This window comes from Oreochromis niloticus, linkage group LG12 (genome assembly GCF_001858045.2).
Source record: "Oreochromis niloticus isolate F11D_XX linkage group LG12, O_niloticus_UMD_NMBU, whole genome shotgun sequence".
Classification (NCBI taxonomy): domain Eukaryota; kingdom Metazoa; phylum Chordata; class Actinopteri; order Cichliformes; family Cichlidae; genus Oreochromis; species Oreochromis niloticus.
In genome coordinates this window covers 18745734-18768983 of record NC_031977.2, presented here as the reverse complement: position 1 = coordinate 18768983, position 23250 = coordinate 18745734, and the positions used below count along the sequence as shown (strand labels likewise).

The following is a 23250-nucleotide window of genomic DNA, read 5'->3' as shown; positions in this document are numbered from 1 at the left end:
CAGATCAGTGGAGCCAGGCCTGTGGCTGTCAAGAAGTTACCCTGTGGCATAATATGCACACGTATTTAAAAAAAGAAAAAAAGAAAGAAAATGTGAAAAACGTACTGTCCCTCTGGATTAATGATGGTAACATGCTGCTAATTCAAGGGGACACCAGTGTTTTTTGTTATTGTTTTTAAAATAGCTTTATCGAAAAAAAACAAAAAACAAACCCAAAACTTTTAATTTTTTATTTCTCATGACTTTCAGAGTTTCGTTTTTGGGAGGGTTTTTACGAGTCACAATAACAACTGAGCAGCTGACTGTGGAGGCCGGTTTGAAACCTGCAGCATGTATTCAATTTATTATGATGATAATAAAGAATGAATTCATCATTTCAACATTAGGAAATGAAAACTGTTTAATTCCAAAACAGAGTCATGTTAACACATACATGCTTAACAAATGTATTAGATAACTTGTTATGAAAACAAGAAAACACAGGAGCTTCAGTAAATTCATGATTTTTCTACCAAATTTTACAGCTGGCTAAAAGTGCAACATTTAGCCACCAAGACAGTTATTTTCTGTTCAATTATGCAAGCTAATAGCTGTAAACTGGCATTTTGATCAAAAATAATAATGTGCTTTACCATTTTTTTCTGCTTTTTTATTAAAACAGTAAATTTTGAAAATTCACATAGGAGATGACAAATTGAAATTTTCATTAAAAATATAATTTGGAATATGGAGCTTGCACAAACTGGCGGATTAACTATTGCAGAAACATGAAAAATGGATTTGGTCATTACTAATACTGTTAATTTATGGCAGCTGTGGCATTACCTTACATTCAAATAATCTTAGCACTTAAAGAATTTGTTGCGTGCTTTAAACGTAAAGTTATATTTCAGGACTCTTTTTCTATTATTCATACTGGTCTAATTAAGGTCCAGTCAAAATAGCCATATTTGCTGAAAGAGGGTAATTTCCTGATATCTAATCAGTTGTGTGAGACAATATATTTGGACAACAGGTTATTGTCGGGCCCTGACACCGTCACTTATTTCAACATAAATGCCCTTTATGTTTCCTGATGTTTCAGATATCCACATGGAGGGAAAAATACATTTATTGTACATGCTTTTCTGTTTTGACTTGACATAAATTCTCATTTATGTAGCTAAACCTGTCACTTTGCAGAAAACATTAGCAAACTGGGATACGCGTCTGTTTCAGAAACATGAACACTCCTTCTGTAGGAACATAGGGAAAAGTACTGAAAGTATGTCTCTTTTAGAGATGGTGATTTAAATGAAAAAAACAAACAAACATAGTAACAAACATATAGTTATTTTCTGTTTTGTTTTTCTTTTAGATTGAGTGTTTTTTGCGGGGTAAGTTTATATCACGTGAAAGCACTATCAATTTTAAAGCACTTGTGATGGGGTTTAAAGGTGAACCAACTAACTGGGCCAACTGAGAAACTAATTAAAGTCCCTGGCAGTGCATCCTTTCTACAAAAAGATATTCCCTCATTTGGAATTTTGATGAAGGTGGTAGACGGTGTTGCCTAAAAGCTCACATGGGTGTTCAACATCTGCTGACTGCAAACGTATTAGCATTTGCTTCACATCATTTTCATACATGTCACAATATTCAGTGACCCCTTATGTCCTATGGATTAGGGCGTTGTCATCCTGGAAGAGTCCACTTCCATCAGGTTAATGTTTCATCATGGGGCAAAGGTGATCCCTCAGAACAACTTTCTATCGATTTGCAGTCATCCTCTCCTGTACGAGCACGAGAGGACACGAATGATGTCAGCTAGTGGTCATGTTTTTCCCATAATCAGTTACTTGTCTCTATGTACAGTATGCAGTAATGTAATTATATGTTATAAGGTTTGTGTTTGTAAATTATTTGGTTTTAAGTGTCCAGAAAAGTCCAGATTTTTATTATTATAAGTACTGAAATCATGCCCTTTCTTATCACAAGACGTGTAAACTTGAGACCACTCTATTTCCAACATAAAGAGTTTGTTTCAGAACAGACAGCAGAGAAAGGAGGGATGACAGTTTTGCTGTTGGGTATTTTGATGGAGTGTACATGAGTAAAGGAAGAAATGAGAAACAGTGGAGGGAACAAGCTAGACAAAGAGCCAGGATGAGTCCCAGGGGAGATAACTGTAATCCTGGCCAGTAATTGCCAACTGGCTCCATACCTCCCCTGAGATACATCACAAGGAGATAAACTGAGGAGACAGCAGGTTAAAACCAGTAGCATGGCGCTCCACAAGCAAATGAGAAACTGTGCAGTGTAACCCATCACTGTCCCCAGAGCTCTGCAGTACAGCCCTGGCGGTGCATCCGATCGAACCCTCTCAGAAAGCAGCAAACAAAAGAAACGATTAACGCCAAACTGCAGCAACTGTGCACGAGTTTGAAGTTACTAATATAATCTGCTAGGACGAACAAAAAAGAAAGAAAACAATCAGTCTGATGACTACTAAACTATAGGTTTATATTGTTTTATGCTGAGTAAATTCAATTGACAAATTCCCAGTTGGTGCATCAGACCTGCGAGAGTTAAATAGCTCCGGCTTTACTGCATGCACAGTCTGAAGGTTGAGGTCATTAATTATCCTACAGCCTCAGAATACAAACTGAGCTCATCAACGCAGGTCTAGTCACACAGTGACATGGATATCAGGGTACTGCAGCAGTAATAAAAAGTTTGCTGTTACAATGGCACTCAACAGGAAAATGTGAAGCTTGTGTTTGTCATTTAAAACAGTCTGCAGTGATTTATTTGAAGGCTAATGTGCACTATATTTGCAAAATTGAAAGGACGTACTCGTGAATAGATGTTCCCACACATAAGGCCTTCATTTATGACCATGCAAAATGCTGCTCAGGCCATTACATGAAGAGAAGGAGGGCGGTCTATGAAAGCTCTTCAGTTTAAACCACAGCCAATATACATACTTTAAACATAACGGTAACAAATTCACTAGTTGAGATTTTCATGAAATCCAGCATGTTTTCAAGTAATGGTCTCGGTAATTAGTCGTGAAGCATCTGCAGATACACGTGTGATTCACAGGAAATGGTCCACTCAAAATGTAGTCACAGTGACATCATGCATTGATTAGTGGAGTTTCTACTATATCTTGGTGTTTTTAAAATACTTACTGGGAAACAAAGATGACAGTGTGAGGCAGCCATGCTCTAAAGCTTCATAATCTTATTGGACGACAATCTCTCCTAAGTACTGACTAAGCAGCAGGGCACTGCAGGGATTCTGCACCAAGCCTGACCCTGTGCTCTGACCCTTTTTAATAAAATGCATATAGCATGCATGCAGAATAAATTTGGTGGTGTCCGGAGAGGGAGACAGGTAAAAGGTCACCTGCCTGTCCACACTGACAGTTTTAATTCACCTTTTGATCAAAGAAATAATCTCAGATCAGTGACACAGACATAACTCGTTATCAAGCTGATGTGATCTCGCACACCCACAACACCATGAACAGAGCGTTTCCTTTTCAGATACCACTAATACGACACACCACCCAGTTTCATTAGACATCTTATAATCAGGCACTAATGTTACCATTAAAAAGTAAAATAGTTCATGAATATATGGCTCACAAGTGTCGTTACTTTTTTGGAAATGATATGGGCATAAAAGGCATTTTCTGTGATTCCCAATCATCTTCATAAACATTTCAATTAGATGTATAAGGAGGTCGCTAGATTACTCAGGACTGTTGGCATTAAAATTCATCCTTACAATAAGGAATACATTTTCATTTCCTTTCACAACTAAAACCAAAACAGTCCTACAAACAGTGACAATGGCACAGCAGTCAACAAAAGATGACTGTCACATGTGGTGTGTTTACAGTGGGTCATGTGGTATATTGGTAAAATACAAATCATCTTATTACTCAGGCTGCTGCATTTGTTGCTTGTTTCAGCAATGCCCTGGTACAGTGAACTGAGTGGTTTCCACAAATATGGCTTAATAATTTTTACTAAACTTCTAAAAACATGTCTTTATATTGCTTGACTTCAATGGAGGCCAACTTTCTTAACCTTATAGTTTCTTGACAACAAAAAACAGCCAATTCAGATTATTTTATTTCATATGTTTATTTATATCTATATGTGTTTTTATATACACTCACTGGCTGCTTTATTGCATACACCTGTTATATTCCTCATTACTGTATCAGCTAATTACGTGGCCTTGACTCCATGGATTTGGGGCATGTAGGCATGGTTAAGATACCCTCGGGGAAGAAGCATGAGTTATGTCACTTTAAATGTGGTATGGCTGTTGGTGCCAGATGGAGTGGTCTATTTCAGAAACTGCTGCTCTGCTGGGATTTTCCCTCAGAGCCACCTCTAGACAGTAACTTGATGGACCAACACATCGAATTCACCAGGGATGATATGAAAAATGAAGTTCAGCCTTCTAAGCTGTGAGATTTTCATCAGTAGTGGCGCACATTTAAAAGTTGATGTGTACCATAAATACTGATCCACGCGCGTAGGTGTAAGGTTTGACTCTCATTGTCGACTGCAGCACAAACTGGGTGTCATCAGGACACTACAATACAGACCGAACACAGAGCGGCCAGGGAAGCAGAAGAACATCATATCAAGAAGACCCTGAGTAAATGTTGTTATCCCAGCTGGACATTTGTTAAAGCTTGGAAAGCACCTAAAGAAAGCTCCAGCTCTTCCAGGAAAGAAGAAGGACAACTATTGCCTAAGTGAAAACTCTTAGTGATCCCTTATGTGTCAGGAGTATCGGGACTGTTGAGATGCATTTTCTCTAAACACCGCATATCTGTGGCTTTAAAACACCAAAACACGCTGCGCTAAAAATTGGTCCGCCTCAAGGATCTGGTCCCCAGACACAAACAGAGTATTATATTGTTTACGCTGTTAAGTGCCAGGAGGATTGGAGTGATTTATACATCTGTGAAAACAAACAACCTCTGGTGAAGCAGATGTCACAACACAAAAGAGCTAACTCCTAAGGCCAGGACTCTGCAGTCTATTCACACCTACAGGCCAGTGGACACTCTTTCAATGATAAGGATGTACACATCCTGAACAGGGAGGAACGCTGGTTTGAGCGGGGAGTCAAAGAGGCCATTTATGTGAAAAGGGAAAGACCACCTCTGAATCGAGGAGGGGGCCTAAGGGTACATCTTTCGCCTTATTACAATGCTGTGATTGCAGCCATTCCCCAAATCTCTCTGAATGGTTCTCATGGTCATTGATCAATGATCAGTGAGCTTTGATCATGACAATTTGTATATTAATGATCAAGAAACTGACCTCACAGCCCATTGTTCATTCAGTGGTACTAGTTTCAGTCATTATGTAAATGTACTGTTTATAAGGTTGGGGAAACCTGCGGTCAGCTGAGACTGAAGAAGTCACTTGGATGTGTAATGAAACATTTCTCCCACTGAAAACGCCACGTCCAGATGAACAGAATCAACTTTTTGGGATTTCCTTACCTGGATGATTAAGCATGCATCAAGACAACCACCTCTATAGTTTATAGGTGAATGGTCCGAAAAAGAGAAAACATCCACAGAGCAGCAGCTCTCTGGGTTAAAATGCCTTGTTGATGTCAGAGGTCAGACAAGTATAACTGGACTGATTCCAACTTATAGAAAGACAACAGTAACTAAAATAATCACAAGTTACAACACAGGTGTGGAGAAAAGCATCTCTTTATGCACAACAGGTAGAACCTTGAAGAAGATGGGCTATAGCAGCAGATGACCACATCGGGTACCATTCGTGAGCTAAGAACAGGAAACTGAGGCTACCATTTGCATAGGAACACTAAAATTGTACAAAGAAGATTGGCAAAATATTGCGGTCTGCTGAGTTTGAATTTCTGCTACAACTTTTTGATGGTAGGGTCAGAATATGGCATAACAGAATAGAATATGACAACCTAAAAACATGGATCCACCCTGCCTTGTATCAACAGTTCAGGCTGCTGCTGGTGGTGTAATTGTTTGGAGGATATTTTTTGGCACACTTTGGGTATCTTCGTACTGACTGAGCATCATTTAAACCCCACTGTCTGAGTATTCTTGTTGACCATGTCCATCACTTGACCACAGTGTACCTATCTTCTAATGGCCGCTTCAAGCACAGTGTTTTATTATCTCAAACTGGGTTCTTGAACACAAAGATGAGTCCATTGTGCTCAAAGGGTCTCCATAGTCACCGGATACCAATCCGAAAGAGCACCTTTGGGATGTAGTGGAACAGCAGATTCACATCATGGATGGCCAGCCAACAAATCTGCAGCAACTGTGCAATGCGATCATGTTAATATGGACCAAAATCTCTGAGGAATGTTTCCAGCACTGTATTGAATCTGTGCCATGAAGAATTAAAACAGTTCTGAAGGTAAAAAGGAATCCAACCTGGTACCAGCAAGGTGTACCTAATAAAGAGTCGTGAGTGCATGTGTTTGTATGCTCACTGGCATAATTAAGAAGTGCATCTAGAAAAAAAAAAGAGATGAACAAGTCTTTGCAATACAAATGAATAAATATCAGAGTCCCTGTAATCCTCAGATTTCAGGACAGTTTTAGCTTTATGGTTTCTCTTTCTGTCAACATGGGTCAAATAAGTTTACTGAAGTACAGTACATTCTTTTTTAGTGTCCAACACTTTGTCATCTAAGAGGTAATTTCACAAAAAAGAGGTGGGTGTACATTAGTAATACATTTAATTAAATATTACATCAAAACAGACAATCCCAGCCATTACATTTGTAGTGCATTAACCTTCATTTCTTTAATATCCCCGTTTCAAATTTTAAAATATCAGTGAACACCGTCTCTTCTGAGGCTTTGCAAGATATGACACTAACAGTACACACCCATATATTTAAAGTACAATGCAACAAGCATTTTTATATTTGTATTTTAAACTTAAATCAAAACCCTACATCAGAAACTAAATTATTTCATTAAACACTTTTCAGTACTGTTAGCACTATTAGTTTGTCCTTGAAGTAATCCAGTTTATTGCTTTTGGACCAATATTGAGATTTGTGATGTATTGATCCTGACTCTTGTTCTTTATGCAGTTTCATCACTCGCATTCACATTACAGAAAGTATGTGGAAGTCTAGTATGAAAAGGACTGTTAGATCTTAAAACACCAGGAGCTACACTACTTATGCCAACCTCATTTGAGTGAACAAACAGACAAAGCGCGGGGACTGGGAGCCCAGGGCTTAAGAGCACAGCTGTTAAACTCCACACTGTCCAACTCTGCCGTGGGCAGGAAAGCAATAGATGAAGTGAGAGACCTGGAAGAGCCGGTATAAAATGGATAGACACATTTTATACTGAGGGGAGATGCGATGGCTGAGACATTTATCATTGTTGCTCCAAAGATAACCATGTAGTCATTTACACATGGATTTGTTCTGCAAGAAATCTGTTACCAGTATCTTATAGTTATAATTTCCTATAAGTGTTAAATGGGGGAAACAAAGTTATACTGATTTGTAGAAATAACAGAGACTTATTATCCACCATCCTACTACAATATGTAAATAACAGGTTCTAGGACCCTGGGATACACAGGACCTCCCAGTTTACAGTTTGTGATGGTGCAGTGAACTCTACACACATAATATGTGTACACAGACACACACTGCCAATACGCAGGCCTGGCAGGCTCTGTCTCATCCATATGCAAATGTAAGGTGGAGCAGGCGCAAAGAAGAGAGAGGAAATGAATGTGAGTAAGAGCAGCACAGGAGAAAGCGGGGTAAGAGAAGAAAGGACTGCATGCAGCTAAGAGGGCAAGAAAGATGACACACCGCTCTTTCTACAGCATGAGGTGCTGCATTGTTAAAGTAGGCTGCGGGAACGTAGGGAGCCGTGACGGCAGATAGGAGACACAGAGAGAGGGAGAGATGGATGGAGGAATGACAGCTATCTTTCAAACGTAAGATAACGAGGAGATGGCGGAATGAGGAAGCTTTCGCTGTTGGACAGCGAGGAGTGTGACGGCTCTATGCTGCCGTGCTGTAGCTTTAGCCAAAACTGTACTGACCCTGGTTGAGTGAACTCAGGCAGCCTGAGTTGCAGAGGGAGCGGATGGTCCCCGACTCCCAGCAGCTCCGGCCCTTCATCCCACTCTGCGGGCCCGATCCCACGCCACGCTTCCCGAGACGCAGTGTTGCCCTCGGACGCTACATAATCCCAGAGAAGGGTGGGCTGAAGCAGCAACTTTTCCTGTTCAGCACTGCAGCGTGCACACAGTTACATGCATACTCACGCACATGCAGCACACAATTACAATAATGCCAGGAGCGAAGCGGGCACCCCGCTTGTAATTCCTCTCTCTTATACTTTGTCCCTGTCTCTCAGAAACACTCGTGCACTCTGCATACACACTTTCACATAGCTCGGCACATTTACAATTCCCCTCCACATGCTTCTCTCTGTGCAGTGCAGACTGAAGATGGAGGGAGGGAGAGAGGGAGTGAGTGAAGCAGAGAGGAGATAGGACTCGGCAGCCAGCAGTCATCTAGACCAATATACATTGTTTCCTCTCTGTTACCGCCTGCCTGATGCTTTGGCAGCTTGATGACAGAAGGCAACAATTTTTCACAAACCTTAATGGCAGAGATTGCAAAAGATTGTGTTGGGTTTTTGAAATAAAGAGCATATGATCAGGCACAAGGAAAAAAAATAAAATAAAATAAATCAGATTAACTCACCAAGGGCATAAAGGTCAAAAGCAACCACCCCAATAAAATGTCCATTTCCACTTCTACTGATTGATGTATCCCTCCAGTGTTATTGTCATTATCCTTTATCAGAATCATTAAAGGGCTCATCTAGCAGCTGATTATGAAGTTACTATAAAATCTAACCTCCTGTCAGTGTCACTATACAACACAGAAGAATTCATACTGTAGGATGATTTCGGGTACTATAACTATCCTCAGTCCATAACTTTTCAAAATAAGGTGAAGGTTGCAACATTACTGCCAGTGTAACCAAACTATACAGGTGAAGATTCAATAAGGAAAATTTAGGATTAAGAGCCTCTTTACCAGTGAAATACACATACCCAGTGCTCTGTTTGCCTGTCTCCTTGTTCTCAGTACTGCTTTTGTCTTTTTAATTTAATTCCAGTTTAATTATCAAGCCATTCTATTAACAATGGCTCCAGACTGTAGTGGTTAACATATTCACCTAACATGCAAATGATCCCAGGTGGAAATAAAACTCTGAGAGGGTTGGGTCAGGAAACACAAAAAAAGCTGTCCCAATCAAATATTCAGAGCCCTCTGCTGTGGCCAGCCCTCAGTGAAACTTCTTCAGATGTTGTATCAATAATCCCATTAAAGCCATGCATTTCGGTCCAAAGTTATCATTTTGATGCATACACTAAAATTAATGAACGTATCCTGTAATTGTTTCAAAGATTATTTGCATAAAACCACTCCCAAGCCTAATCAGAATTTTAATAAAGGTCAAATCAGCCATCAAATTATTTTAGGCTGTCCTTTAGAGACATTTATTCAACATTGTTTAAGTGAAAACCAGATTTATTTATTTTAGAACAAGTATTTTCTCCTAAAATGTGTTTTTCTATGGAACCACTATGTTTTTCTATGATAACAGTTTTAAGGGCACAGTTAGAATATGCTTGTATTAGGCTGGCCGATGTAATTAATGACATGAAATTTCCAACGGAACTCCTTGAAATCGATTATTTATATATTTCATGCAATTTTACGATGATCAAACATGACAATCAGCTCAAACTCCAGTCCACAAGTTCAAAATCGTTTACAGCCCACACTGTTATTAATGACTCACAAAGAGTTTACTTTTCCAGGCTACTATTGGAAAGATACATTGTTAGATTTACAGCCACTGGCAAAAATGTATATTGTTTCTATAGAATAGGCCCTGAAATGGACATGCTGAGTTATTCCTTTGATTAAAACCACTGCTAGCCTCTACTGTAAAACCTTTGTTGCAGATGTTCTGCAGAAATATCTGGTAACAGCACCAACAATGAACAGGAAAGAGGCTGTAAGTGAGGTGAGAGAAGTGCTGACGAGGAAAGACTGTTGAAAAAAAATGTCATCTAAGTGTCTTGGGGCATGTTCGGGGGGGAATGAAGCATGAAACTACAATTAATTTCACACTTGACCTTCATTTCTTTACTTCGCTACAGTTCAGTTTAGCCATGCAAAAAGAGCACAACCCTCTGCTGGCTTTAAGTGACATGCATCAGCTTCGTAAACACATTTTTGTCCTCAGTATTAAGCTTTCTGACATCACCCTTGATGTAAATCAATCTAAGATCCAATTTATCCACGATAATAAATACATATTTTAATATAGGCACCTGAATCAAATTAATAGCTGCTAAATATTACAATTATTAACAGATTTTTTACATTCAGAAATTCGGTGATAATATCACATGATCTTCTTTTGAGAAAGTTTATTTTCTCCTGGAGGACACACAGATGAAGGGCTAAGCTTCTGAGAGACAAACTAAAGCGAACGACGGTGTTTAAAGAGCATAAGTAACAGTCTCATTAGTGTAATTGCTGCATTAGGAAGCAGTAACCCAAACACACACACGGCCTCCACGGCCTGGACGCGCGGAGCTCATTAAAACCAGTAAAACATTTCAAGAGCGAGAGTCGTTTCAACGTGGGAAAAATGTGAGATGGCATTTTAAAAGTCGCATGCTCAATATGAGATTATTTAAAGCATTAGAAGCCACATAAATGTTATTGAGCCACATAAAGGACCACATTGTGCGATACACTGTACCTCCTCGCCATCGCCGGGGAAACAAGAGCACTTACATTTAAGAACCGAAAATACAAAATTTGACTTCAGTGAAATATAAGCCAAAAGCAGACCTAATGGACCGAGGCTCCTGTGGTGATGATAACCCACTTATCCGAAGGAGGTGGAAGATCTTTAATTAACCACAAATGTAAGAGTTAAGACTAATTGCTTCCTGTCTCAGCCTTCACTGCCTTCAAACGTAAGACGACCGAACGTCACTTTAACGATTTAGCGGTCGCAAACAGACACTATGAATGGCCCACGCAGAAGAGTGAAATTAAAGCAGATTCTCGGTACGCTGGGGCAATGAATCATCCAGCCCCACTGACAATAAACTCCAGGTACGATCGCTGCATGGCAGATGCTAGTGTTGACACTGCAAGTACCTCTATGGTGCGCCTTTAAACTTTTAGGGACGGTTTATTTCTATACCTATTTCTATATCTTGGCACGTGTCTTGAAATGCATCCAAACTTTTGAAGAGATAATCTTATCCAAAGAGGACTAACCTTCTGTCAGAGGCTACGTAATTATCTCAGTGTGTCTATCACACACACACACACACACACACACACACACACACACACGATAGTCTCTGTGTGTAAAGTCTGAAATACTGTAGTTTTAGGATCTTATTTTAGACTTAAGTGTTTGATTTAATCTATATGTATATATTTTTTATACTCCTGCCCAGGATCTTCCTCCAGCACAGACACGGCGAATAAATAATGAACCATCTTAATAAGCATAGCGCCCAGTCAAACGGCTATTGACCAGGGCTACTGACAGGGCAGTGTTTTTGAAACCACAGCTCATTAGAAGCCAAGTTTCAGTTCAGCGTTATCCGTGGGTTGTCTTGTGTGACCACTTTAATCAGCTTAAGGTCAGGAGTCTTTCTAAAACAGCAACATTTCAACAATCAAAAGATTCTTTGAATGGTTGATTTCAGAGCTTGAGTGACTCATTATCACATTGAATGACTAGACATCTCTTTAAACAGATACCTTTATTGCCCAGTAGAACAGAAAAAAAAGAAAGAAGAGAAATCAGAGGTCACAAGCTGTCAAAACACTGAGTCAGCGTGTGCGCAGTGAATAATACATTTGTGCTAAAATTCCTCTTTTTGTTTCGTGACTGCAAATTGCTGAAGGTCTATGTTGTTGTCATGGTGTCCTGTGGTGCTACAACATGTTGCTGCAATACATACCTCATTATAGCGCTTGCTGTAATGGGAGTTCATGTCGAGTGCAGAGATGTCTTTCGATTCAAATCGCTTACCTTCACATTCATAAAAACGATAATCATGTAGGTTTAGGATTGAAGTTTGAAAATGAAACTACAAATCAATAAAGAAAGAAATAAAAGACTTAAAACACTTTTTTTAACGTTCTGCTTTATGTCATCCCTGCTCGGCTGTAATCTGTAAGTGGCCACAAAGAACAAGGTTTTTATTACTGGGTTAGATTAAACTGATGGTTGACAGCACATAATCGTACTCTATCCAGTAGTGCTTTTAATCAACTGGAATGACTTGGTATTAGTTTTGGATATATCAGCTTCAGTTTAATAGTAAAAATAACGTGTCATGGCACTGAAATCCATTACAAAAAAAAAAAAAAACTAAAAAAAAAAAAGTGAAAAAAATGAAAAAGCAAGTGAAAAAAGTGAGTGAGAGAAAATGCGTGAGAGACTCGGACACAGTGCAAGCTTAATGACCACTTCAGGTTTCATGCAGCATATAGAAGGTCAGCGTACATGCTAAACCACACGCAGCAGACAACTGAGTCTGCAAGCAAGACGAGGACAATAATACCAGCAATAAGGTGTAGATTCTATTTAACAAAGCTCCATGGCTCACTGACTGCATGTAGTCATGATTAATGTACGTGCATTATTCAGTAAAGATGTTTTTATAAGGACAAGAATAATAGAGCTAACGTTGGCTCGATCCAACACATTTATGTAAGGATCAATAAATAAATAAAATAAAGAATAGATGACATATTTATCAAAGAATGATATTTGTAAACAACAAAAAAATCCAGCTATATCCAGGACTAAATTTTGCAAATTGATCCCTTCCAGAAACTACTAAAATCATATACAATTCAGTAGTTGACATCTAGACAAGCCAACATGCAGCTATTTTTCTAATATTAAATGGTAGTGAGTGCAAACCATTACAGTCGAGTGTAAACAGGTGAACAAAGCCTCTGTGGCTAACTCACGATAGATGAAAACTACAACTACACCCACATCAAAGATGGTGATGGCTTTATTCGAGAGCTTCTAAAATATAGAAATAAATAAATGTCAGGGAAGAAGAGTCAAATTTGGGAAGAAAGGTCAATTAAGCCACTGTGAAAGTGCCATGGTTATTGGTGCCAGATGGGTTGGTCTAAGTATTTCATAAAGTGCTGATTTCCTGCGACTTTCCCACATGACAGAGAATGGCGCAAAAAAAAAAAAAAAAAAAAAAAAAAAAAAAAAATAGAAACCAGTGAGCGGAAGTTCTCTGGGCAAAAATGCTTGGAAGGCAACATTAACTCAATTAACCACTCGTTACAACCAAGGTATACAGATGTGTCAAATTAACACTTACAAGACTTAGGTTGCTTCAGTTTAACAGCAGCAATTTCAAATTGTGTTTTAAACACCAAGCGTGCTGATTTAGCGTCAGGACCCAAAGCAACGTGTTTGCCCAGTAAAAGATATCTTTACTGTCTTTGCAGACTAAGAGAAGAGTAAACTGCCATCTCTGTTCTTTCCAGACAGCAGTCACCTACAGGCAGGGTGATTCAGAGTTCATTCAGCATGATTATCCTAAAAAGGAGACTGTTTACTGAAAACTGTTTCAAAATACAGTGGCAGAGGAAGACGGGAAGAAAGAAGAGACAATGCCATGCATTTTTAAGTCAAAGCATGACAATGGATTTGATCAGTTTAGGTTGTTTACAGTGAAAAAAACAAAAACATCACAGACAAAGTGGGGGCTTAAAGAGAATGTCACACCAGTGGGAGAAAAGACAGGTGGCGTCTAACTCCAAAATCAATGTGTCAGCATGGCCGGCATTATGTAGGAAGTCAGAGTGCAGAAAGGTTAAATCCACCGTGAGGCAGTAAAAGATTTGATTTCATATGGTTACCTTTACAAATGATTACAGACAGATAAGGAAGCAGGAAGTTAAATATGGCAGAAAACACAGAGGAGAAAAAAAAAAAAGACTATCAGACTCGTATCATTTCTGCCTGGTTGACTGTTTGGACAACCACAGCGTTTAGGCTCACTGTGAAGCCTGGCTTCAGTTATGTTTGTTATGTCACACGCCTGAAAGTAGCTCTGATCTCTCTGTCTCCATCTCCCTCGTCTTTGGGGACGGAGCTGATCTTGCAAATCAACCTCAGCCGGCACACCCGTCTACATCCAACGCAAACAAGGGGAAGCAATTCAGTACACAGCCACAGGAGAACTTAATTGATGAAGATAATAAGCACACCATCTGTCATTTCATAACATCCCTCACAGGCTCAGAAAGTAGCATTTCATGGCTAAAGCTCAGTGCAAATGAAGCAGCAGCAGCATAATTGGGAAATTGTTTTGTTGTTGTTGTGTTTTTTTTTTTTTAAATCAAGTAAGAACTGCTTGTTTGTAGTTCACCAAATATGTCAAGGTGTAGTTTTTGGCTCTGTGGTGATAACAGCAAAATGGGGTGATAACAGCTAAAAGGAAAAAAAGAAAACGAAAGAAAAACACTTTTTCCTAATAAAAAAATAATAATAAAAATCACATACTAGACAAAATCATCAATTTATTGATGCAAAGACACATTACCAGTCCAGATTTACTGCCATGTAGGCTGATGTTGCACACATTATGACTGTCCTCTAATCAGTCTCCTTCCCTGCCCTAAAAGGTTCATTTACCCTAAACGTCAAATGATGCACAGCTTTTTATACTCATTTCTTTCTACTCAATTTCTATATATTATATATATTAATCTTTTCCCTATTCTGCTTAAACACCTTCAATGTCATCTACTAAGCACAGAAATAACACTTAAACTACCACTAATTCCACACTGATGAGTTATCACTTCAAATGATCAAAAAACAAAAACACAGATACAATAGCTGACACATGATAAATACACAGCAAGATCTAAATCATCCTAACTAGATATCCAAGTCTGAGTGTGCACACACACAGATTCCTGAGGACAACACAAATGGAAGAAAAGCCATTTACTTACAGGAGGGAGACCTTATGCTGCTTGTATCATCGCCCACTACTTGGCAGGACAATCGCAATTATTTAAGCAACAGAGAGCAGGTGGAGAGGGGAGAGTTGAAGAAAGATGATGATGGTTATTCCATTCCGACCTAAACCCTGCTGGATGCAAAGCAGCACAACCGGCTCAGTGAGAGAGCCGGGAAAGACGGAGAGAGAGAGACTGAGAGAGAGAGAGGGCGGGGCGGGAAAAATCAGACAGAGCGAGGGCTGGTGAGAATATAAGAAGGTTTAAAAATAAAAAATAAAAAAAACAATGTAGTCAGTTCACACCAAGAGGTGGGGAGCAGGGAGAGCTGAGCTTGATGAAAATAAAAAAATTGAGAGAAGCATGTTTAAGAGGCGATACTTAATCTGTGCTCTCTTCATCTTTTAAAACATGCAGAAGGCTTCAGGACCTTGGACAGAGCTCCCTCTTTACAATAAAAGATAATGCAACAGGGGACAGAAAGAAAAATAACTGATCCACTTCCAGTTTATGTGTCACCAAGAGTCAGTAAGTTGTACTGCTTATAGATTAGACACCCAGTGCAGATCAATGCACCGCTTTATGAAAACTCCAGACTCATATCTGCTTGCACGCCTGATGGATTGGTGTCTGATACCGATGCCTACCTGAGCTGCATCTGTCCGAGTTCACTCAGAGAAACACCCGTAGATGACTACTACCAGAGTGAATTGCTCTTTTTTTTTTAAACTTCCAGTAAACCATTTCAGTATCCACTAAAATTTATCAAGAAAAAAAAAATAGCTTCTGCTAAATTTACAGGCTCGGCAGTGTCGGGCTGTGATCCCACTTTCACAAGCCGTGAAGACAAAGCAGAGGAACCCACGAGAGAGGTCACAGTGAAGTGAGGGGAAACACTGCCACCTGCTGAGCTCACATGCCTTAGATTTCAGCAAGTAGGCTCAGTTAGAAAGCCAATCTCAGCCTAAATTAAGACAATACGCACACGAGAAAAGTCAGCCAAATGGAAAAGCAGCAGAAGTGACACCAGCATTCATTAAGGCAACTGACTGAAAGATCAGGTCTACACAAGACGAATCTCATGGCCGGCTGACAGAGAGAGACTTGAAATCCAGTAAATTATCCAGAAGACAGATAAAAAAAATAAGGGCCTAAAAATTACACTGCACTGCATGTCTAAGCAAAGTAACAGTAGGCAACGTCAAGGACTTCGCTTTGTCAGTTCTGGTCTGTATTGACACGCAAGTCATGTGCTCGTGGCTTACACTGTGCTCCCCCGAGGAGATCGATGGCAGAGACAGAAAGGGAAGAGCGAGTTAGTAAATGTAGGCGCCTGGTCACTGATCCATGTTTGCTCATGGATAAACAACAATATGCTCTGCATTACGCTGGAAACAAAACTCACCACAAATATAATGTTGACACTTTTTCCTGACTGACATGCAGTAATTTAAGACGATATGAAAGCAATACTCTCAGCAGAAGTTGACAGATAATTAAATTTAAACAAAGTGTGCACAACTCACTGCTTCATCAAGTTAAAAAGTCTAATGTTTGTCAGGTAATAACAGCATTTATGCAGCAAATAGAGATTTCAGGCTCTATGATTTTATATGAACCATTTAACAAAGGCTCAGACTGACAGTTTCACTCTCTATCATGTGCTATGAAAGCAACAGCATACCCTGAGTGACTACTACAGTGCACACAGGTGCTTTTTCTGTGACTTCATGTTTTAAAATGAGCATACATTCTGAATTATTACACAGCCTATTTAAACACCTTCTATGGGCCTTGACTTAAAATATAACTTCTAATGGGATCTTTGTGGTGATCTCAGCTTGGACCTGAGACTTTTAAAGCCTGCCTGTGCAAACAAGACGTGTTGTTAAAGTGTATGGTGGTTGAAATGTTTCTACAGAAGGAAATAAACACTTTTAAAAAACTTCTTTGGGGCAAAGTCAGCAAACTTTTTAAGTGGACTATATGCAGTTTTTGTGTCCTAATGTGCGTTGAAATTAAAGTTAATTCAAAAATAACTGGCCAAATAAATGACCAGAGCTGTTTGGCTGCTTGAATTTAAAATGACTTTGCTGAAGAGGCACAAAAAGAATGCTGTGTTGCACTATGGGAGCTGTAGGATGCAGCATTTTAGGAGTTTGGGACACACTATGGATTAAAAAGTCACAGTGTGTGCCGTTTTGATTTTGTGCGTGTGTATATAAATGGACTAGCAATATATGGCACTTTCTTAGTCTTATAGACTACTCAAAACATTTTACAACACTGTAAGCCACTCCTGGTATTTATGTACATAATCATATAGTGAGTGCTGCAAAAAAACAAAAAACAAAATACACACACACATTGCATCTTACAAACTTTCCCTGCATAGAATTTTAAAAAAAAAATCCCCATTAAATGGAAACCGCTTTGTGTCTATGTCACCCACTCTGGATGATGAACTACCAATAAGACAGCAGGGAAACCAAGCTGAGCAAAACTGGTTAAATACACAAAGAAGGTCATGTTCCATGAAGAAAGTAAAGGACATCAAACTGCAGTGGCACAAAAGCTTTAGCTGGACATCGGCATAATGGAACTGGCCACAAAAAATGCATGCACACGCAAACACACACAGCTAAGCTGTTCAATAGCCTAACCTTTTCAAAATACAAATATACAAGCATTCCTGTCCTGCTTACTGGAAGTGATGAGCTGAAAAGCTCTCACATCCCCCTCCTGCCCAAGTCTATATTTAGTGATCTGACTTTCAAATGGAGGCCAGAGCAATATATAGCCTGTCTCAGTCTCTCTAGGCCCTGTCTGCAAAACATCCAGGCAGAGAGGCTCTGGGACGATGCCAGGGTGAAACGTGAAGAAAAACGGCTCTCCTAGACTTTTCCCACAGCCTTTGACCAGAAACCTTTAATACAACCACACAAGAATAAGTCCCCTTGGAAAGGAGAGTGTTCTGCTGACAGGAGGTTGAATGGAAGCTCGGTTCTCACAGTGTTATTAGCATACTCCAGTTTGTTGAGTGAGCAGACAGCGCTGCCCTCTCCTGGCTCATAACGGAATGTGAATGACATTAAAGAAGCAGGACAGCTGTGATGAATATCAAATAGCACTGGACACCGGGGACCAGGAACAAAAACAAATATATCCAGATTTCTAGACTGGCCTAAAAACTGTGCAGAACTCTGCTTAACCAATAGTGAAATCACCTGAGATAAACAAGACAAAGGCACACTTTTCTTTTTGCTCAAACTGATTCGGTCCAGCTTGTTATTTATCGCATTCTGACCAGTAACACCTTGCACCACCAGCTCACAGCCATCTTGCCCACAATTTATGTGTTGCAGAGCTCTGTTTTTCTATTTAGGCAGCCGGTTACTACATCTGTCCTTACCAGACTGATCGTTCATCATGCGGATGGCTTTAGCTTTGGCCAACTCCAATGCCGTGACCCATCTCTGCCGCTCCACTTCTGTGCTGGCCTTCAGATGGTAAGTGCGGCCGCCGCTGCTCAGCACAATATTGCAGGCGTCCTCTGTGTCGATGTGTGCAGTTGCAAGGTTTATAGTTCCTCGGCACGTGTGGGCCATCTCTGCCTGTGTCCTGCAAACAAAGCACCAAGTAGAAAAAGCTGAAAACTTGTTTTGTTTTATTTTTTCCCTGTCTTACAATCACATCATTCAATCCTAACACTGTAAATTCATGTTCATATCCATTACAGCAGTAGGTGAGTGGAAGAGGCATGTGGCCACTAAGAACAAGCAGGGAGGTAAGGAGCAACAGAGGATATCCACGGTGATCGTGTCAGTCAGTTTTCAGGACATGTTAACAGTAGTCCACTCAACAAACACAATCTCATACATGAAATTACACCTGCATACAAATGGAGCTCCTGATTCACTCAGCGTGACCTGACTGCCCCTGCTGCGAGTGTGTTGAATTGTGGGTATCTGGGTAGCCTCTAAGTCCAACTGTTGCGCATAACAAGGCCTTTGTCTGAGCGAACACAGGCAAACAATGAAGAACAGTGTGAACAAAGAGAGAACAGAGTGTGAGAGGAGGTAAAAATGACAGAGCGATAGTAGGGAGACAGAGCCAAAGCAGCAGGACAAGAGATTAGAACAAAGGGTAAAGGGAACAGTGGGTTGTATGAGTTGATGACTATATGTATTGTTTAAGTCTTTGACAAAAGTGTACTGCAGGGCTGTTTCTAGCTCAAAATGGGCCTTTGCGGGGGGGGGGGTATATGCTTTACGTATATGCTCTGCATATACGTAAAGCAAAAACAAACAAAAAAGCTGTACTTAATAGAAATCTATGCAATCAGTAGTTATTTCAGTAGTTTTATGCTGAAAAACATATCCTCTACATGTTTTGATAGTTTCCTTTAGTGTGGCTGAATGAAAATATGTAACAGGCAAATACAGAAGACCCCCAGCTGGCCACAGCAGATGTCTGCCCCTCCCTGAGTCTGGTTCTGCCAGAGGTTTCTTCCTGTTAAAGGGAGTTTTTCCTTCCCACTGTTGCCAAGTGTTTGCTAACAGGGGGGTCATCTGATTGTTGGAGCTTTCTCTGGGGTCTTTACCTTACAATATAAAGTGTCTTCAGATGACTGTTGTTGTGATTTGGTGCTATATAAAGAAAATCAAATTGAACTGAATTCAAAGGAAAATCCATTTCAATGAGGTTCGTTTAAATACAACTAGTTTTTTAATAACTGAAAAGAAAAAACTCTACAAAAACTATGCACTTAACATTCTGCGTTTGAAAACCGGCTGCCTGACATTTTGTCACAGTTAAGTGAACTGAACTGCAGGGCACGGATGGACCCTCGTGGCCTTTTGAAGCAGGTTTTCAGCCGGACCACAGACTGCTGATTTTGCCGATTAACAGCCTCAACCGGGGAGCAGCAATTAATCAGCAAAATCATATGCTCCACTCGCTCTTGTGAAGTGTAGAGGTTGTGTCAAATGAAACAAACAGACGCTCAGCCCTCCGTGTCACATGTCTGCCCTTCTCATACCCTTGGAAACGGCCCGTTTGACGCATACACCCGTGCAATCATGTGAATTTGTCTGTGGGTCCTAACATCCTTTCATCCATCCTCAGTGAGCTCTCCCTGCCACAAGCAGCTGCCTCTCAGCAGCACTAAGCTCCCCAACAGTTCCAGCCTCAGCTGACACTAACAAGGTGGTTGCCGCCTTGTTGAGTGAGAGTTTGAAGTGTATTTAAAAGTTCTGCCAGGCAGTGGCTTCCCTTATACAGCTTCTACAGGCTGAAGTCAAGTCTTGTTATAATGCCAGTCCAGAACAAGTGGTTCAGTGTACCCTTCCTCTGGCACTCGGTGCACATCAGTTGCGCAGACAACACCGCACTGTGGCCATGCGAAGCAGCGCGGAGGGGCAGCCGGCGATCCTGAACAGCCCAGATTTCAGCCGAGCTCAGCTCCAGAGTCCCGGATTTAAGTGGGTCAACAAAGGGAATGTGCTGCTGATGAGTAAGATGAGAAGCCACACTGATCGCTTCTGCCCTATGGGGAGGTGAGGCCATGCAAAGGCCATGAAATCATACAGTGAAGGAAACTAAAAAAGAAGCTGGGAAAGAGCGAAAAGAACCACGGAGGCATTAAGGCACTAGTAGAGGGGATGGGGGAAGGTGAATGGGGGCTGCTGCTGCGGGTAAGAGAGAGGTCCTGCATGTTGCGCTCAGCCAGGAGAGAAATGCAGTGCTTTACCTGTCGGTCCCCTGCGCACAAATCCTCATAAAACACAAATCCACCGATCTGGAGCATGTAATGACAAAACAACAACCAGTGAAGAACACAGAACAGACGGCCGTAAGCATGAAGAGGCACACAGAAGGCGGCAAGGGAGCACCCTGAGCATGAGAATGCACAGTAGACAAGTTTGTTATTCTGGCTGCGGGCTATCACAAGACAGAGAGGAAGCCGGCGACGGTGTCATGCTAATGAAAGAAAAGAAAGATAAGGAAACCAAAAGCAATGACACTGCAGCACGGATGGTGTGACATGACCTGCTGAAAAACCAAAACAATGAAATAATGAAAATGTGGCCAGAGCCCCTGATCTCTTCAACAGCACTCTGCTGCCCTCAGCTTGACATAAACAAACACACACACACACACACACACACACACACTTTAAGATGTACACTCTTTAGCCTGGTGCAAATACCAAAAAACGAGCCCATTAACAAGATTAGATCAGCGCAGCAACATCTCTTGTTCCAGCCACTCTGCTGATGTGTCAGAATAGTAAACAGGATTCAGGCCAGGCTTTACCCTCCAGCTGGGCCGAAGGTTGGCCAGTTTCCCCGCTCCCTCTCCCTCCCCGCCTCTCTGCACCCAGTAGTTGAGAGGTGTGAGCTGTAACGCCAAAACCTGACTTTCCAAAGGGACACAAGAGGTGCCGCCCCCCCACCGAGCATTTAAATTGATACTATCTAGTTACTCTCCCGCAGCTGAGAAGGAAACATGGAAGGCCTGATCTAGTATGAAGAGCAAGATTGGTTTTACTGATACAGCAGCTCCAATAGCACTCAAAGCTTTAATGCCCGGTAATCTTCCCTAACACACCAAGCTGGATATACTATAAGAGGTGAGAGTATTAAAACTGTGAGGAAAAGTCAATTATGCATTTTTTTTTTTTTAATTAAAGAAGTTCATTGAGAAAAGAAGGGAGGGGGTAAAGATCTTGTCATATGTACTGCTCTGCTTAATGAGCAACTTTAAATATATATATACATATATATACACATCCTGATATTCCTGAGGCAGAATAAAAGCCAGACAGAACTGCAGTGTCACAGCCTTAACCAATCAATAACTACTGCCCTGTTGAATCTCTATAAAACTCATTGTAATTTAACAGGAGCAAGTGCTGAGTGCGTCAGTCAACCCACGAACCGTTTCTTATAACCCAGCAGTTGTGTCTCAGCACCAGCTCAAAGAACCAACCCGCTGCTTTGTCAACAGCAGGCCTGAATGAAAGGAATCCTTTGGGGTATTGACTAGTCTTAATTGCCATGTCTGTCAGTACTGATTTATCACAAATACAAAGCACTTTTTAAAGGGGGGGGGGGTGCTGCAAATGAATAAACAAAGCAAAAGTGATTAAATGCAGGTCATGCAACATGAGGTTTGATGAAAGTTGTCTTTGCTTTAAAGTGTGTGACACGGTTTAATGTGTTGTGAATTGTCTTTCCATTAAATCAGATAACACGCTGATGCAAAGTGACATCGTCTTTCTTCTGATGCTTCAACCTAAAGACAAAAAACAGTCAGAAGACGCTTTAACCTAACACGCTGTCACATTTGACTGACTGTTTCCCCTTTACTTCACTCACAAAAGAAGTGCAGACAGTCAGCCAGAGAAGGTGCAACACAAAGCCTGAAGTCAGACACGCACAATGTGGTCTGCCAGGAAGACAGCAGTGGAGGGGACAGCTCGTTCGCTTCACTGCCTCTGTGCTCAGATGTCGACGGGCTACCTTTACTCCGGGGACAGCAGTCACCTTACAACATAATGGACTATTAATAGAGGGTAGAAGCAACAGGCGTCTTTCCTTTCACCACAAGCATGGGCAGGTGTGGGGCTGCATCTACCACACCTCCGTCAAATAACCCAGCTGGCACTAAAAGACAAAGAGTCTGTTTCAGAAAGTGTGGCATGAAATGGTCTGAAAAGAGATTTGATCGTGTTTCTGCCAGCACACAGAGTAGAGAAAGCTCCCTATTCAATCTGCATTTTTGGTTTTGGAGCTGCAGGAAAACATCATGAGTCAGAAGTTTGCCTCACAGCCCGGGGAGGCAAACATACTGATGAGAATTCACCATGCAGGACAGCCTTTAAACAAGCACTCTAACCTCCCAATTAAAGATGACATTTGAAAAAGACATTAACCCAGAGGGATCAACTTAAGATTTGCATTATTTTATGGCTGCAAGCAATTACAGAGTGCATTAACACATCATGCTAGAGCCATCTAAACTGTGAAAGCATTTAAAGTTCACAGTCATGGCTTTGACTCGCAGCACGGTGAGCAGAGGAAGGTTAATGCCATTAGGTGCACCTTCACT

At 40.8% G+C, this 23250-nt stretch overlaps 1 protein-coding gene across 3 annotated transcripts in view; it reads right to left on the bottom strand.

Moving 5' to 3' along the window:
* Positions 1 to 23250, bottom strand: part of osbp2b (oxysterol binding protein 2b) — a 48333-nt gene that overhangs the window by 22527 nt on the left and 2556 nt on the right. For 2 of the 3 annotated variants that reach the window (XM_025911957.1, XM_005473366.4), the window contains exon 2: positions 18548 to 18756. In XM_025911957.1, coding sequence (XP_025767742.1) covers positions 18548 to 18756 — 209 coding nt within the window. Of the gene's footprint in view, positions 1 to 8102; positions 8395 to 18547; positions 18757 to 23250 lie in introns of those variants that run through there. The other variant, XM_025911959.1, reaches the window with a different exon arrangement.